Source organism: Macrotis lagotis, chromosome 3 (assembly GCF_037893015.1).
Source record: "Macrotis lagotis isolate mMagLag1 chromosome 3, bilby.v1.9.chrom.fasta, whole genome shotgun sequence".
Taxonomy (NCBI): Eukaryota; Metazoa; Chordata; class Mammalia; order Peramelemorphia; family Peramelidae; genus Macrotis; species Macrotis lagotis.
In genome coordinates this window covers 17,120,617-17,139,654 of record NC_133660.1, presented here as the reverse complement: position 1 = coordinate 17,139,654, position 19,038 = coordinate 17,120,617, and the positions used below count along the sequence as shown (strand labels likewise).

General features: G+C 43.1%; 1 protein-coding gene across 3 annotated transcripts in view; it reads right to left on the bottom strand.

Moving 5' to 3' along the window:
- Window positions 1-9,977, bottom strand: part of MICU3 (mitochondrial calcium uptake family member 3) — a 94,248-nt gene extending 84,271 nt beyond the window's left edge. For all 3 annotated transcript variants that reach the window (XM_074228178.1, XM_074228176.1, XM_074228177.1), the window contains exon 1: window positions 9,624-9,977. In XM_074228178.1, coding sequence (XP_074084279.1) covers window positions 9,624-9,977 — 354 coding nt within the window. The remainder of the gene's footprint in view (window positions 1-9,623) is intronic.
- Window positions 9,978-19,038: the final 9,061 nt, after the last annotated feature.

Here is a 19,038-nt window from a genome sequence, read left to right as displayed (position 1 = left end):
CAGACCCTTGTCTTTGAGGCCTCTTGGTGCCTTGTACTGCTTCTGATCCACCAGGGCCCTGGACCCCAGGCACCTCATGGTGAGCAGTGGAACAGGTTGACCCACTCAGTACCTGCGGGACCCTGAGCATCTTTGGTCCAGATTTGTCATCCATACAAGGTAGGGGGCTGGATTAGCAACTCTGAAGCCCTTTTAGTACTAGATCTGTGGTCCTAACACAGCTTCCTGCACGATGGAAGCATGGACCCAGACTCTCCTGGCTCCCTATGGGAACACAAGGATGATAATGAGGTCTCTGACCTTAGACAGTCCCTTCTCTTAGGGTGACACCTATGAAATCATGCTGTAAGGCCAGCCAAGGCCACAAGGGTGAGGATTGTGCATTTTCCTGAAGTCTGTCTATCAGTAACTGTGCAACTTTACACATCTTCCTGCTACTCACTGTAGTCTTTAAAGTTGTGTAATTCTGAGCAGTTCTATTTCTCCACAGAGATACCAGATGCAAAACAACAACAAAACATCTTTAGTGGCAGGTTCAATCTGAGTCCCTAGTGGGGCTTCATTAATCAATGACCCCTCCCCCCATATGACTGACTGTTGTACTCAACCTTGTGACTACCTGGGCAATATGCACCCGAGGACCACAAGGCTGGTGACAGATTCTGAGATTGTAGCATCTAAGGTCTACTGGGAACTCACTTCAAATGTGAGCTGACTTTGTCATTTCAGGATAGTCCTTTCTTAAAGCTGAAAATAAAGCGAACCAGAATTTCATTTTTCTTTTATAGTCTTTATCATTTTTCAATAGTACTGAAATTCTCAAAAGCCAAGTAGAATGGAGAAGTGATCCATGGATTGATCTCTACCAACACTTGAATAATCCACAAATATATCCACAAGAAAAGATAATCAATATCAGAAAATACTCAAGAGCTCGATTACTTCAAAAGACTCCAGTTCATGAATATCCCATGCTTCCTTCCTCCGTAAACATATCAGCATCTTCTGGCATCATATGATCTTTATGACTCGCTATGGTCAAAAAAAAAATCAATTAGACTGGTCCTTTGATGACCAGACTGAAAGGTCATTTTCTTAATAGAAATCAAGGGAACTTGACCTCAGGAAAGCCCCTGAGAACTCAAGGTCATTCTTGTCTATACCTGCATGAAGTATCAGAATAGGGCTTTCCTAGAGGGAGCTTAGTGTACTTGATATTTACTTTTTACTCAGAATATAGATCATTAAGGAGCGGCTAGGTTGCGCAGTAGATAGAGCACCGGCTTTGGAGTCAGGAGTACCTAAGTTCAAATCCGACCTCAGACACTTAATAATTACCTAGCTGTGTGGCCTTGGGCAAGCCACTTAACCCCATTGCCTTGAAAAATCTAAAAAAAAAAAAAAAGAATATAGATCATTAAAGTGCTAAGCATATTGTGTATAATTTACATGACAGTAACTAATACACAATAATATAATGGAGGTTTTTAAAAAGCTTAAATAGGAAGGTAGAGAAAATATGTCTAGGAAAACTGTGCAGTAATATAAATCATCTTTATTTAGTCTGGTTTTTCATTTTATAGAGCAAACACTCTAAATAGTTTTTATAAATTAGTTTATATATATATATTTTGCTTTATTACAAGTCAGTTTATATTTCAGGAAATAAAATTACTTAATTCTTTATTGGGGCACAACAATTACAGGAAACCACTGAGAACTAATGTTCTCAAATTTAAACCAGCTCAACATGTTTAAACACAAAGAATAAAATTAGTATTGTATTATATGTTTGATGTGCCTCCTATATAAGCTAAATATTACATCATAGGTTAAAAAAGTGCTTAGGTCAGATTTCTAGTAAGGTCGAATAAGACATCTTTACAAAAGATGATAAAATAATTTCCCTCCCCCCCTCGACTCAGAAATTCACTTAACACCATTAAAAGGGAAAACCATTTAAAAGCTTTAATCACGAGATTTTTCTGCTTCTTCTGCTTTTAAATGTTTGCTTTATAGAATTACTAATTCATCTGAAATAATATTAGAGAAGCTAGGTGGTTCAGTGGATAGAGTACCGGGCCCAGAGTTAGGAAAACTTGAGGATAAGTCACTTTTTACCTCAGTTTTTTCATCTAACAAATGAACTGGAGATGGGATCGGCATACTCCGGTATCTTTCCCTAGAAAACCCCCAAAAGGGGTCATGAAGACATGACTGAAAAATGACTTAACAAAAATGAAACTGGCTGAATGTGTATATGATAGTTTACATTAATATAGGGCTCAATATGAGCCGGGGGACATCATTCTGAAAAGATTGCCAAAAATTTATTAAGGGACTCAATATCAGCCAGGCAAGGGCACAGACAAAAATGAAACAGCCCTTGCCTTCGAGAAGCCCATCTTCTATGAAGGTGATGACCTAGACCTATATAAACATATACAAAGAAAAAGGACATGTCATTTGGTGAGGAGGCGACTGGGTGGGTGAAAATGAGAGTTTAGGGTATCTTAGCTGAGTATGGCAGGAGACAGGGGATTCTAAGAGGCCGCAGTGAAGAGGGGGAGCATTCTAGGACTGGGAAGATTGAGGGTAAAAGCATGTACCATATTGACACAATAGGCAAAAAAGGGGAAAAAATTCATTAGCACATAAATAAAAGCCAACCTAAAAATCTAACCAGGCCAAGGTCAGCCCTCCTCATGATATACATCACCTTTGACCAGGCAGTAGAATGTTTTGCAGGAAAAAATTCTTGGATTCATTGTGGTCTGGAGGACCAGAGTTCAAATCTTGCTTCAGATTCTAGCTAGCTACAAGTCTCCATCCACTGTGCTACCTAGCTACCCCTGGCATTATGTTTTTAAATATATAAAATAGACAGGATGACAATTCTACTACTTAGAAAGTTTTTAAGATATTCTACAAAACAAGTTCAGAAGCTGAATTCTCTAGCAGAGTCCAGAAAACAAAGAAGACAAGGAATACAACAGAGTCAATGGAAAGAACAGTGACCACCTAGCAATCAAAAGCAGAAGTTCCAAAGAAGAGATCTGAGAAGGTACTCCCTGCAGAGGTGTCAGGGAGGACTATGGGTCTGATATACTGTAGGGATTTTCAGACTTAATTAAGGAATCAATCAGTTTTGTTGATTTTTCTCTTTGATTTTTTTCTTTAAAATTGTTATTTGCTTTAATAGGATGGGGGGAGGGAGAGGGCAACATGGTTCAATGGATAGTATTCAACTTGGGAGTCAGGAAGTTCTGAGCTCAGATTGTGCTGTTGTTTGTCCTTCTTTCTCAAGGAGAACCAATGACATCAGCAAGGAGATGTCTTGACTTGCAAATAATTGGATTTAAGTGGTGGTGGTGGAGGGAGGGAGGGTGCAAAATCACCAGGCTCACTCTCTCCTCTAGAGTCATCTGGGTTCAGTGACCAGATATGGCTCAAGATGACTAGAGATGACCAGAAAGCCTGCTAGCCATATGGCCCTGAGTTGTTCACTTCACCTCTGTCATCCTGTTTTCTCATATATAAAATGGGGTTAATTAGAGCACCTACCTTACAGGGTGAGGAAGGAAGAATTCCTCCCAACTTCACTCCTCAGTCCTGGAAATTCTCTTATCTCCTTCCCAACAGTATTCTCTGTTCAGAGCTGCCTCATCCTCGCCTTGGGTTGGTGCCCAGTCAAGGTTTCCTTCCCTCCTATCAACAGTTCTCACTCTCCAGCCTTTCTACTTTCTTGCCAGTCATCTATTCCATCCCACTTCCCCAAGAGAGCAGAAGCTTTCAATGTTGCAAGGCAGCAGAGCAGACAGTAATGAACCCTCTTTAGTGTCTGAGCCATCAGATGATGCCACAGCTGTGGAGGTATGGGTGGGGGTAGGGGGAAAGGGCTAAGTCTTCACTACGGTTGATGTTTCCCTAGACAGTGAGAAGGAAGAAAGGGCAGGAAGTAGGGTTGGTGAGTTGGGGGATTAAGGGGAACTATTGTTGCTAGGGTCCTAGGCTCTCTCCACTGAGATTCAAAAGGATAGTTGTTTTCTTCTCTTCTCCTACTGCTTGGCTGTGTCCATCCAACATGTCTGTCTCCTTTGCTGATTCTTTAGTCAGATTATGCTCCCCAAGAGGAAAGTTCCCTAAAGCCATGTCCTAGGCTCTCTTTTCTTCTTTCTATTTTAGATAATCTCTCTGTGACCTTGTCAGCTCCTCTAGACATATATACACAGGCACATATACATATATAATATATATGAATATAAACATACAAAACTCCCCCATATACATAGTCATTCTCCTGAGCATATGGGCAAGTTGTCTCAACTTGTCCAAAACAGAAATTATTCTATTTCCCCCCCAAACTACTCCTTCTCCAAATTTTCCTGTTTTTGGCAAATAAATCTTTCTCCTTTATTTCAGTCTTCCAGGTTTATTATAACTTCAGCACTGATTTAGATTCATGATCCCTCATCCTATATATCTAGTTCCCAACCCTTTTCTATCTGCACTACACCAGACCACCCAAGTCATCACCTCCCAGTCCTCCAAGTCATCTCAAGTTTTTTCCAGACTCTGATGTACCTTCCTTACAGCTGATAAAGTGATTTTCTGTAAGTAAGTGCAGATATGACTCAATCACTTCACTTAATCCAATGAGTTTGCATAAACCAAGAACTTTGCAAGCCTTAAAACCAAACAATTCTATAAATGTCTATTGATTAATTGGATATTTGAGGTTAAATGTTGATTAGATGCTACTAAAATTAAAAAAAGTTTGAGCTGATGAAGCATCATTTAAAGTTTATCAACCATGAAAAATGCCCCTTTTAAGACAAGATTTTTACCAAGTAACTCAATAAAACTGTATCAACACTTCTTTTCAGTAGAATAAAGTTCAGTCCCCATTTACTGACAAAAATTTTGGCAAAACTTGCTTAGCTAAAATAAATACTGTGTCGTGATTTGGTACCACAATAAAGATTGGAATTTTGAACTTGAGTGACATTTCCCTAAGTATGGTACTAAAAATAGCTAACTTGGATAAACATAATCTAAACTGCAATTCTCATAAAACACAAAATTTCTGATATATGGTGTTTTATGCACATTAACAAGGACTCCAAGGACTGATGTTGGAGTAAAATTGTATTAGATACAAAGCAAAATTGGAAAGTAAATAAGATTTTCCAAAAAAAAAAAAAAGAAAAACTGTTCAAAATAGTTCACCATATTAAGAACCTATTTTTTTAAGGTACTGATATCATCAAGATTGGTACCAAATCAGTTTTGGTGGGGAGCTCTCTGATGTTTCCCAACAGAAAATCTGATCTAATACATTGGATCTGTATGTGCCTTAATGGTAGACTGGGGTGGGTGAGGGCTTTGAGGAAGACTAGACCTCAAGTGGGAGGGCTCCTGAGCCTTTTTCAGGGCTGCTCATCCACCTTCAGTGATTCACCTAATTCTCACTTGAAGCTCCAAGAAACTAGCATATTCAGCAGCCAAGCCCAGGAAACCATTCCAGGAGATAGGCTAAATCAGACTAAGGGGATTGAAGGATTTGAGACTCCTGGAGGCAATGGAGCACCTAGAGGTTGGTCAGACATCAAGGGTGCCCTGGTCTTCCCCTTATCCTGAGCCATTGCCAGGGATCCTTTTGTCCTGACACTGGACTTCAATGACCAACATAACATAATGAGGAGGGACAGTGAAATTGATGTCTGGGAGGCTCTGCCTGTCTTAAATTTATTTCTCAAATCAAGACATTGCTCTGTGACATCAGAGGTCCTCTTCCAAAGGAACATCAGGAAAATGAAAACTTAATCTGCTAGCATTCTGAACAAAAAATGTTGCCACAACTACAGAATCAAAGATTTTGGTGTTTAGTCAACCAACTACCACACATTTATTAAGTGCCATCCATGCATCAGGTTTCATATCCAAGGGAATATGAAAACAAATATGAAATATTTGCCCTCAGGGAACTTACAGTCTAACCAGCAAAGTCACGCAGATATAAAAATCTATATGAATTAGGGGAGGGGAGGAAGGAGGCTAAGTAGGTGGGGGAAGCAAAAAAAAGGTTCAAGTAGAATGTGGTCATTTGAATGAGTTTTGAAGGAAACTTGGAATTTTTGGAGACTGAGATGAGAAAATACTTTCTGGAAGGCATGGCAGATGGGAGGAGCACTTTGCAGGCTGGTCTGGCAAAAAAAAGTCATGGCCAGGCAGGCTGGTCAGGTAGACTGGGGCAGGACTAGGAAAGGCTTTAAAGCAAAGCAGAGCATTTGAAATGTGAGACTAAACTGGGGGGGGGGGGTGAAGGCTGTGGGAGCAATGACCATGGAAAGGTCAAAAGATCCATGGTGGCTCAACAGATTAACTATGTGGATTGAGGGAGACATCAGTGGCACCCTGATGTGGTGAATCCAGGTGAGAGCCATATGATAGCATCAAGAGAAATAGGTAAGTTTGCAAGAGGTATAGGTCTTGGGTAAGAGTTAATGAGTTCATCCAACCTTTCTGGAGAACAATTTGGAATTACAATAAAAATGTACAAACCCTTTGATCCAGCAATACCACTACTGATCTATACCCTTAAGAGATGATGAAAAGGAGTAAAAATATCACATACATAAATATTCAGAGCAGCCCTGTTTGTGGTGGCAAAGAATTGGAAATCAAATAAATGTCCTTCAACTGGGGAATGGTTTAACAAACTGTGGTATATGTATGTGATGGAATACTATTGTTCTATTAGAAACCAGGAGGGATGGGAATTCAGGGAAGCCTGGAGGGATTTGCATGAACTGATGCTGAGTGAGATGAGCAGAACCAGAAAAACACTGTATACCCTAACAGCAACATGGGGGTGATGTTCAACCTTGATGGACTTGCTCATTCCATCAGTGCAACAAGCAGGCATAATTATGGGGTATCTGTGATGGAGAATATGATCTGTATCCAGAGAAAGAATTGTGGAGTTTGAACAAAGACCAAAGACTATTACCTTTAATTTAAAAAAAAAAAAACAACAACAACCCTGTTGCCCTATTATGTAATTTTGCTTTGTCATAGTTAATTTTTTCCCTTAAGGATATGATTTCTCTCTCATCACATTCAACTGAGATCAGTGTATACCATGGAAACAATGTAAAGACTAACAAACTTCCTTCTGTGGGGGGGTGGGGGGAGGGAAGCAAGAATAGGGGGAAAATTGTAAAATTCAAAATAAATAAAATCTTTTTAAAAAAGTGAATGAGTTCTGTTTCAGACAAAATTTGAGATGCCTTCTGAGATGAATGGTTGTCAGTTGGAGAAATGTGTAAGTAGAACTCAGGAGAGAGACTGGGACTGGACCTGTAGATGGGTTATGCATCTGCATAGATAATAATTAAAATCATGGCCAGTGGTTGAGATCACCAAGCAAGAGTGTAGAAGGGAAAAAGAAGAGATCCCAAGCAGATCTCTGGAGAATACCCACAGTTAGGAAGAATGACACAGATAACGATTCAACAAAGGAGACTACGAGTGATCAGTCAGATGGGAGAACCAAATGAAGGCCTTGTCCTGAAAATCCTGAGAGGAGAGAGTATCTGGGGCAAGGATGGGTCACAGCATCTGGGCCTCAGAGAGGTCAGTGAAGAAGACAGGGGAAGGAGAAAAGACCATGGGATTCAGGAACTGACAGTCCTCTGGGAATGTTGGAAAGAACAGTTGAATACTAAGGTCAAATGCTAGTAATAAAAAACCCTGAAAAAAAGTTCTAGAATAACAAGGAATCAGTCATTCATTTCATATACACACATGCATAAATTACATGCAATTCTAGTTTTGAAATTTATAAAGATGCTTTTTTAACAAATATAAACACAATTAAAGGAGTGACTGGATTCATAGTAGCTTTTTATTACTTGGTGTTTTCTCAATCAACTCCTATTATGAGGGAATCCACAAAACTTTGTTAAACTGAGTTTCTCTTAGTTCCAAATGTTTAGAAAAATTGTCCTGAGGCATTTTGACTATATCCTACTATATCTCTCATTTTTCATCCCCCTTTGTACCTAGACAAATGGCTGAAGGCAAGTTGCTTTATCAGGAAGATGATCTTCCTTCCCACTTCTTTAGTCCTCCTTCAATCTGTTCTGAGCAGGAATAAGGACCAGTTCGAGTAGGACCTACCTACCAAATTGTAAAGGGTTCAAACTCTGACTGAGAGTGATGAGTCTGTCCTCTGGAAGACCAACAATACTGTAATAAGGGATTAGTTTTCATTTCTACATCATTTATGAGAAGCTGAGGAAAGGAATCTATGTTTTACAGATAAACAGCTAGGGAAGTTGGAGAAAACTATAAAATGGATTGATGTATAACAGGAAGGATGGGGGAAGCCATAGTGTCTGCTTATACTGATAAGAAGCAGAGAAACTTAGCACAAGAAAGCAAGAAACCATAAAATTAGAACGTGGGGGTGAATTAATGAATAAACTGGTACAAGTCTAGGTGTCAGATTCACATGTCTGTTATATATCCAGATAAGAGCAGAAGAGTCTAATGATCTGGGTGCTAAACTGTGGGGAAGGGGAGATGCGATAGGGAATTTGGGCGTACATGGGAAGAGAATGAAGCAATTTGGATAGGCCTTTGACCCGGGCAATTCCCTGTCAATTGGGGACACGGGAGGAACTTCACTCATGGCTGTTCAGAGTTCTTGGTAAGGTGCTTGTTTCTTACAAATACTCAAAGGATCTGTGGGTTCATGGATTTGGGGGTACTCCTGACAAAGACCCTAAGCCATTCCTGTGACTCCTGGGTCCATTGTGCGACAATTGTCTTATCCTAAGAGGACCCCTCTGGTCATTCTGGCTGGCCCTCGGTCCAGACTATTTTGTCTTGTCCTGGACCCCGGCAGTCCGTCACATTTAGTAGCCTGCTCAGAGCCCCTCTTCCGTCACCTTCGGTGAATCTCATTTTTGCTCTTTGGCGAAGCCATCTCTTGCTGACACAAGCCACGCTACCCTTGAGCAGAGGGGTCTTTGCTCTCACGGGGTGCTTGGGTCAGTGGAAGAGATCCAGTTTATTAAAAACAAAACAACCTGGCTGGTTGGAGCCTCGCCTCCTGCGGGTCTGCGCTGTGTGGCCAACAGGGGGCCGTGCCCCGTGCCCCGGGTGTGCCCCGCGGCCAGCCCGCTTCAGCTCCCCTCCTCTCCCGTTAGCCCGGTGCCACCCTCCGTTTCTCAAGCAGGTGCTGGGGTCGGGCCCCGCGCTAAGCGCCCGGGACGCCACGGAAGGCTCTGCAAAGCTGTGGGGCTCCCGTGGCACGGCCGGGGCCCGGGCCAGCCGCCCCAGGCCGGGCGCCGCTGCTCGGCTGCCCTCCTTCCAACGAGCGCGGTGGCTGCGCCCGGAGGGAGGCGCAGAGACAGCGCCCGGCCCCTCCCTGGCACGTGCCCGCGTGCCCGCGCCCCCCGCGCCCCCCGCGCCCTCCAGGCTTCGGGCCCAAACGCGGATCCTGCGGGGCCGGGGGCGGGGCTCCGGCTCCCCCTGGGCCCCGAGGCCTCGGCCCGCGCGGGCAGGGCCGCCGCGCCCCCTCCTCGAAGCCCCGGTCCCCCCGGGCCACGTACCGCGCTGCCGCTGGCGGCCGCGGCCACGGCCAAGGGCAGGCGCGCGGGGGGCGCGGGGGGCGCGGCGGGCGCGGCGTCCGGCCGGTCGGCGGGGGGCTGCGGCCCGCGCAGCCGGTGGCACACGGCGCCCACCAGCCCGCCCCCGGCCGCCACCGCCGCGCCCAGCTCCCCCCAGCGCCGCCGCCGCCGCCGCCGCCGCCAGGCCGCCTCGTCCTCCTGCCGCGCCTCCGGCTCCGCCCGCGCCGCCGCCTCGGCCTCGCCGCCCGGCCGCCCCGACAGCGCCCGCCCCGGCCCGGCCACGGGGGGCCCCGGGCGCCGCGGCGCCGCCCACAGCAGCCGCCGGAGGGCCGCCATCGCCCGGCCCCGCCGCGCCGCCGTCCCCGCGGCCGCCCGCACGGCCCGGGAGCCCGAGCCGGGATCTCGCGACAACGGGAGCGGGGCGGGGGCGGGGCCGGGAGGGGGGAGCGCGGGGATTGGAAGGACTGGAGGCGGGGGCGGGGCCAAGGGCCGCGGCGAGAGGCCCGGCATTGGAAGGGCGGCGAGGGGGCGGGGCCACGGCCGGCCGCGGTGGGGGGGGGGGTGCGCCCGGGGCGGGCCGCGCTCTCTGCCGAGGGGCGCCTGCCCGCGGGCCTGGGACCTGGCGGAGTGGGGGGGGGGGGCTGGGAGTCCGAGGATCCCTTCGTGCCTTCAGTGCCGGCTTCTCTTTAAGACCCCTTGTGCTGGCTGGGTGACCTTGGGCAAGTCACTGAACCCCGCTGCGGCCCCGAAAAGGAGCCCTTTGGTGCTCTGTCTCAGCCCCCCAAGTCCAGAGGAGACGTGGTCTCAGGGAGGGTCCGGTCCGCGCGGCGGGGTTGTGTCGTAGAATCCTATTTAGGAGCACCGCGTGCCCCGCCTTGCCAGTGAGTGCCAGGTGATCAAGGAGGAGAGAATAGTATAAGTAGAATCATTATAGAAGTACAATAATAATATAATAATGGCGTAATAATAATAAACCATTTGCGTTTTAACCAAAAAATGAGAACGTGCGGTCTCTAATGGAAGCCCAGCCTGCCTTTTCAGTATCCGTGCAGCCCTGCCTGGATTGACCGAGGTTGTCGCGACGGGAACAATGTGGGCAAGACGCTCCTCGGAAACGTGTGTCAGTTTTTACTTTTTGAGAATGCCAGTTGTCTGTGAGACCCTCCTCGTCCCTTATGCCGACGCTTGCTATAGTCTATAAACTGCTTAATGAGGCTGACACTTAGTTACTTGAAAAAGTCACCGTAGATAAGCTGATTGGTGCTGTGGACACATGCGCCCATCCTTTCTTCCTTTTCCTACTGGAGACCCGGCTGCCTGAATGGGCTTTGAGGGCAGCATGTACCCCAGGACCGTGGGTTGGACACGTCTGTTATAAATGATAATTTCTGCATTCCTTCCCATTTCTCTACTATTTGTCATCCTTCCACCATACCCTTGGGACAAGGTAGCTTTTTTGAATATCTTCCCATGTTTTCTTTAAGCTACTTTGATCCTTCCACTGCTTCTCTCTGATTTCCTTATCCTGGCTTAGAACAATCATCCTTCAGATTTTACAAATAAATTGATAGGCTAACCTGCTGTTGCTTCCAATAGCCACTCCTCTCCATGTGGCAAGGCAATCAGATTTTTGCTGACTAAGACACTTTCTGGGTTCTTTTAATCTCCTTGTTTTGGTAATTCATTGACATGGATTAAACTTTGGGGTAAGAATTGTTAGAGTCAATGGTGTCCTTTCTGCTGGACATGCCATGGGAGTATTATTCAATTCCTCAAAAGAAAATCAGTATAATCTTTTCCTACTGGATTATGAGCTATGAAATAATTGATTAAAAAAAAATCAAGGTTAAAGACCAAGGACAGCTCCCTGGGGAGGGTGAGTTAGAGTTAATTCTCTCCTTAATAGAAAGAATTGGATTAATTACTTTTGTGTTTCCTATAGGCCCTTACCATATTATTCCCAATAATAGGGTTCTAAATATTTATTGAAATGAATTTAAATAGGGCAAGTACTTACATTTGAAGGAAAAAACATGTATGTTTACTATAATTTTTTAAAAGTAGAGAAGAAAATCACTAAACTACAAATAAGAAGACATGAGTTCTAATCCCAACTGTACTCCATGAACTCTATGTGGCTTTGGGTCATTCATTTTGCCCTTTGGTTTTTGGTTTCTTTGATTGAAGAATAGATATTCTGGGCAAGATTTGCTGTTGAAAAGTTTGATAATCTCATACATTCCCAGGATTTTACAGTTCATCCAATGGCAGAAGGACAGCAAATCAATGTCATTAACATCATCATGGAACACCATGCTGGAATCGGATCACATACAATCACCTAATCACAGGAATCTCAGAGGCTGTTAAATCCAATCTACATCTGAACAAGTATTCTATTTCCAGCAATCTCTGGAAGCATCCCATTCCTCTTTTCATAGAGAGGTTCAATAAAAATAAGGTAACTTTATCTTACACCCAATCCCTTTACAGATGAAGAAACCAAAAACCAAAGGGCAAAATGAATGACCCAAAGTCCCATAGAGTTTGTAGCACAGAGTTGGGATTAGAGCTCATGTCTTCTTATTTGTAGTTTATTGATTTTCTTCTCTACTTTAAAAAGTATAATATAGTAAATGCTCTCCCATTAGACTTTGAATTCCTTGAGACTAGGAATGCCTTTTTTGGTATCCTTATTGCTTAGTGTGGACATGTAATAAAGATTTTCTATAGTTTGTTCATATTTCCATCATTCATCTGTCCCCTTTTCTGAACCCTTCTGTGGTTTCTCATTCTGACTTGTATCCTGAATTCTCCTAAAATGAGATTTCTTGCCACAAGATGAATCAGGAAAGATGAGGGGCTCACAATCTACTCTTGAACTGACCCCATTCCTGGTCTGTTGTTTGAAATCTGCTTGGGCTTCTCAAGGCTAGTCCCAGAGTTTAAGCTCAGGCCCCTGAAGAATTTCTGGCTACTCTAATATCCAGGTAAAATGAGGTTGGCTTTTAATGTCCCTTCCACCCCTAACTATCATCTTGGGATCCCTCAAACCTAAGTGAACTTTTTTTCAGTTTGTGGATAATAAGACCTTAGCAGAAGACCATTAATGCTGTCCATAGACAGCAAACCCACAGTTCTAGCCCTGTTTCTGCTCTGGATGACTTTGACCAAATTACTCCCTTCTGGGCAGCTAGGTGGCACAGTGCTCTATTGAGCACCGACCTTGGAGTCAGGAGTACCTGGGTTCAAATCCAACCTCAGACTTAATAATTACCTAGCCTTGTGGCCTTGGGCAAGCCACTTAACCCCATTGCCCTGAAAACTGTAAAAAAAAAATCTAGTTCAAATTACTCCCTTCTCTGGGCCTCAGTTATCCCTCCCCCCTAAAAAAGGAAAGATTGGTTTCTATAATGCCCAGGGTCATTTGAGCTTTTCATTTGATAACTCTGGGAGCATGATGCAGGGATTTGGAAAGACACAAGTTGCTTCTTTGTCCTCTAGCTCTGACCTTCTCCCTCACAATTTATCCAGGTGGGGAATTCAATGGAGATATACAAGGAATCCTTCATTAATAGTGAGCCAAGGAGATAGATCATGATCCCTGAGACCTGATGAATAGTGCTTCAGCATAGCATAGGAGAAAGAGGGCTGAAATTGGAGTCCGGAAGACCTAGATTCAAATCTCTGCCCTTTCCAAATCTCTGCTCACATGTAAAATGGTGATGGGAATACTAGTGATAATTACATCAAGGGGTTGGGATGAGTTTCAAATGAGATCATGCAGATAAAGTGATGTGCACGTGTCAGTCACTCTTCCAGAGGTCTATGATTTCTCCATCCTGTAAGGCAGGTGCACACCTTGCCAGGTAGATTTATGGACCCTGCCCTGATGAGCCACTAGGTGGCATCGAGTTTTCTACTCCACCACAGACCTTGGACCCCAGACACAGAATGTATTGTGAGCCTGAATTGTAAACTTTCCCAGTTTTGCAGAACTTATGCAATGATCCCAGGGTCCAGATTCTTATTTCAAGGTGTCACCTTGAAAGAGGGTTGTTGTGGAAGGTGGAATGCTCACACTTACATACATTGCTGCTTTCTCTCCCTTAACCTCTGCTTAGGGAATTAAGAAGATCAAGTGTGTCTGTCCCCCCTTTGCAGATGAGGCAGCGTAGGCCCAGGACAGGAAGTGACTGGAGCAAGGTCTCATGTCAGGAAGTGGCAGGTGCAAACTTTGATGAGTAGATAGGTGCTACAGTGGATAGGGCAATGGTCTTAGGGACAGAAAGATCTGGGCTCAAATGTCTGAGATGATTATACACAGCACTGTGAACCTGGATGAGTCACTTGACCTCTAAGGTCCAAACTCCTCATTGTACAGGTGAGGAAACAGGCTCAGGATCACATAGATAGTGAGTGTCAGAAGTAGAATTGGAAGTAGCTCTTCTAACTGCAGATTCAAGTCCCTTTGTCTGGACACATGCTACCTCCCCAACTTGGTCGTTGCTTGTGATCCAATCACTGGGGTGACATTTTGAAGCCAGGACTCTAGTAGTGACATGATTTTCCTAAACAGGACCCTCCTCTGTTTCAATGGAGTGTCCCCTGAGGATACAGAGTTTCCCCAGGAAGCCCTGCCCTTGGCTTTCCTTTTCTTACATAGGGCAACTTGTCTTGAAAATATCTGCACATTCCATTGCCAGGGAAGACCAGGCAGGATGTGGGAAAGGAAATAAGGATGCCATCTCTGAACATCAGCAGCCTTATTTTCTCAGTCTTCTGGTAGCTGCTTATTTCATCAGTCCATAAGTATTGTCTTGAGTACTCGATACATGCCACTTAGGCATCTTGTACAATGGAGACAACGCTGGGCTTGGAATCAGGAAGACCCATCTGCAGGAGGTCAAATCTGGCCTCAGACCCTTATTAACTGTATGATCCTGGGCAAGTCATTTAATCCTGTCTGCCTTAGTTTTCTCAGCTGTGAAATGAGCTGGAGAAGAAAATGGCAAAAACCACTGCAGCATCTTTACCAAGAAAATGCCAAATGGGTTGTTAAAAGAAAACACAACTGAAACAATTGAATTATTATTATTTTATATAATTACATTGCATATCTTTTTATAACTTCAGCAATGAGCCCTCTTAATCTGAGTGAATCTGGCCCAAAATAGAAAAATGAGAAATGCATCATGGTGACCACATGAATGATGAAATGAAGGACTGCAGAAACTGGAACTAGATAAAAAGCAAGATCAACTTAGAGGCTCCAGGTGAGCCTTTGTATGACCTCTCCCTCCTGTGAATTATATTATATGTCAAATGTTGGAGACATTAAGCTCCCGAACACTTATTTTTCTGCTATACTTTTTTTTTTGTATGTGATTTAAGGAGAGGCATCTGGAGTTTGTCTATATCTATATATGTATGTATGTATGTATGTATGTGGCATGCAAAAGCAGTCTTTCTAAGAATATAAAGATGAACAATGGGGTGGCTAGGTGGTGCAGTGGAGATGGAATCAGGGGTACCTGAGTTCAAATCTGACCTCAGACACTTAATAATTACCTAGCTGTGTGACCTTGGGCAAGCCACTTAACCCCATTTGCCTTGCAAAAACCTTAAAAAAATAAAGATGAACAATGTAGTCTTTCCCCTCCCATTCTGTCCTTTCTTCACTGGACAGTATATGTGATGAATGATAGTATCCTCTAGTGGTTAATTAGATTTGAGAGGACATCTGCTGCTCTGAAAGATGGAAGCTCAATGGTCATCTTTCCCACTGGTTGAACTTTGCTTTGGGAAAGACCTTGACTCATTCCTCCAATAGCCTCTGTTGTCCACAAGGGTAGATACTTTCCTAACTTCAACAATGAGTCCTCCAGGATTTTAAAATATGTTCATCTGAGTGAATCTGGCCCAAAATAGAAAAATGAGAAATGCATCATGATGAAAACATGAATGATGAAATGAAAGACTGCAGAAACTGAAAGATTTTCTAAGATTACTGGATTTGGCAACCGATTTGGGTTTCACTCTTAATAGCAGCAATATTTGGGGCATCTAATTTCCTCTCTCTCACTTACCCTCCTTTGCAAGAAGAGGACATTGGGCTACATGAATGGTCTCCAAAGCTATGCTTTGGTACATTAGTATGCTCCAAATTAACTAGATGAACTAAAAACTAAAAGTAAAAGACCATGGCAGGTCTCCTGAAGAGTATAAAATTTACTCTGTGGCAAATACAATTCTCTGACTCTCCTGATAATGTGGATATGATAGCTGGCAGCATACAAAAGTCACGCTATGCTATGAGCAAAACAATAAAAAAAAATTCAGAACCAATGACCTGGATGGACTCCAATGGCCCTTTCATTTCTGAAGTTTACTGATGCTATTTGAAAAAGCAGCCTGGAAAGAATAATGGATTAGGAAGCAGGGGACCTAACTTCAAAACCCAGTTCTGTCCCTTACTTTGAGCAAATTTTTTTCCCTCTCTGGAGACTTAGTTTCTTCCTCTGTAAAATAAATCAGCTGCTTTCTATGATCCCTAGTTCCTGTCAAGTTCCAGATCTTGAGATAACATAGAATCTTACATAACTTCTTTTAAAAATGCCTTTTAGGGATGCCTTGTCTTTACATTGTCTTATCACAGCCCTCCTCCAGATGGCGCGATCCTTTGAGAAAAGACAAGCATAATGAAACAAAAATAAGTTTCAGAAGGTTGGAATCCCAGGTTCAACCCAGAAGTCCTCCAATTTTCTGCTGGGAGGGAGAAGGTATGATTCATTCTCCATTTTGTTGCATCTTCACTAGACATAGAGCAAGATGACTGAAGAGGACTCCAGAGGCAATGGGAGAACTTGGTAATTTTAAGAAAGGTCTTTCCCAGGTCTCATTTTGTCTGAGGCAACAGCCATTCAGTGACTTGTGTTCAGGCAAGAAGTGAGGCAAAAGTTGGTTTGGTTTGCCTACTCCAAAAAGAAAATCAGGGAGGGAAAGACCTTGACATATAATATAATTCATCTAAAAGAATATGTAATAATAATAATAATAACAACAACAACAATAATAATTCAGTTGTTTCAGATGTGTTTTCCTTTAATAAAGAGGATTAATTGCTCTTTAAACTTACTCTGAGTCATCAAATCTCAAAGGCTGATCAAGTGAGGCTTGGGATGGGACCTATTACTGGCCAATTACAGAGAGTCAGAGTGATTGGAGCTTAAGTCATGGTCCAGTAGTTCCACCTGAATCCCAATGGGCTTCATCAAAATCCGATTTCTAGAATTCAATTTCAAGCAATCATAAATGAAAACTAAATGGAACAAAAGAGTTAATCATACCAGTTTTTTAATGATAGAATAAATAGGAAAGAGAAAAATAGAATAAAAAGTTGACCCCCAAATGCCAAGATCTTACGAGTCATCAGTGATCAATTTTTTTTTTCCTTTGAGCAGATAAAGATATAATTCCCCATGTAGACAGAAAGAGGTGGGGGGGGGGGGAGGGAGAAAAGGTGGAAGGGAAGGAGGTGTGTTTTTTTTCTCTGTTTTGTGGCATCTTTGTTTGTTTGTTTGTTTTTAATTACCCGGAGTACATTGGTGCCTGTGAAGATATTTTATCAAAGATATTCTGATTTATTCTTTTGTCCTTTCTATCTATCAGGTGACAGTCAACCTTTATCAGGTAGAGAGATAAGAATTATCTTCTCTGAATAGCCATTGTTGGTAGGGCTGGGATAAGACTAGCTCACTAATAAGCTATTGATAGAGTGTGAATTTTCCCAATCCTTCTGGAAAACATTTGTTTGGCAGCTATGCTAATATACCAGTGAGCTATCCCTTGGAACATGCTTGGGGATAGGTCTTCACTGACTTCTTGAGGGCTGTGGAACTAAATAAAAAGCAAGAACAACTAGAGGCTCCCAGTGAGCTCTTGTATGACCTCTCCCTCCTGTGAAGACAATTGATCATTGAACAGCCAGATCCTCCCATTCAGAGGACTTTAATGGAGGGAAAAAAAAAAAACCTCTCTGTTCTGTCTTCTTTTTTTTTTTATTCAACCTTTGAAAGCCCTCCTTTGGACTTTCCATGGGATAGGGAAGCTAAGGCAACTGTTGGTACATCAGATAGTACATATGCCAACCTCAGTGAGCCCAAGACAGACGCTAGGGAAAGAGTTGCCACTTTCCCTGAGCACAGGTGACCAAATATTGTCTCTAAGATGCTGATTTTTTTCAAGACCAGTGGCCACTATAGGAGTTAAACTTGGGCATTACAATTATACATGAACCTCAGATCTGAAGAGCTACATTTATGTGAAGCTGGGTATCATCTGTCCCCTCTGTACCCACCAAAAACCAGTTGTTGTTTTTTTATTCTGTGCACTTTACCCCTACATTTATTGAGTTTTTCATATGTAATATCTCACACTTAGTTTCTTTTCTTTTCTTTTCTTTTTTTTTAGTTCTTAGGGATCTTGCTGCTAACTAGTAGTAGGAGAAGGCTTCTTGAAGAAAAAGATGACTACCAGGAGCAGGACAAGCCCTGACTTTTCATGAGGTTTTTTTATTTTTCAGTGCAAAGTAAAAGTGAAAATAAATTTTTTGTTGATATGCACTCATGAATCTGTAAAGTTTTAAGCATGACTTTGGAGCAGAGAAAGTGACTAGGTATCCTAAATGTGATTTATTTTGTATATTGGATTTTTCCAAAATGAGAACCTGATAATCCCTTATAGGGAAAACCTTAGATAAGTCAAATGAGTTTTAAGAGACTGAGAGATGCACAAACAGGCAGAGACCACAAGAGCCTGCCCCTGCCACCACTAAAATATTTGTAGGAGCACATTCAGAATAGAGAATGGCTATATAAATTATGGACTGTGAATATGGCAGAATGTCACTGTGCTGTAAGAAATGAAAAACAGGAGACATTCTGCAAAGGATGGATGGCACAAGCTATGTATTGATATTGAGAGAAATTAAACATACACAAGGAAAACAATGGACATGGAAAGAGGAGGAAATAAAAGCTGTACAGTTAACCATCCCTGAAGGAGGGATAGGGAAATATACTTCCTTTCTTTCCCTGCAGAGATTGGAGACCCTGGATATGGAATCCTGCCTGTGCCATCAGCTCCATTTGATGCATTGACCAGTTTTACTGGACTGCCTTTTATTCCTTTCTTGCTTATTTCTTGTTACAAGAATGCCTCTCTGGGATGGGAGGGAATTTATTCAGAAAGTTATATAAAATTATGTCTAACAATAAAAAAATTAATAAGAAAACTATCTGATCTGACCAGTTTTCCTGTGCCCCACCACCTCAGTGTTCTTGGCATGTACCCATATTCAGGTTGAGCAAAGAAGAATGCAAAATGGGGAGGAAAG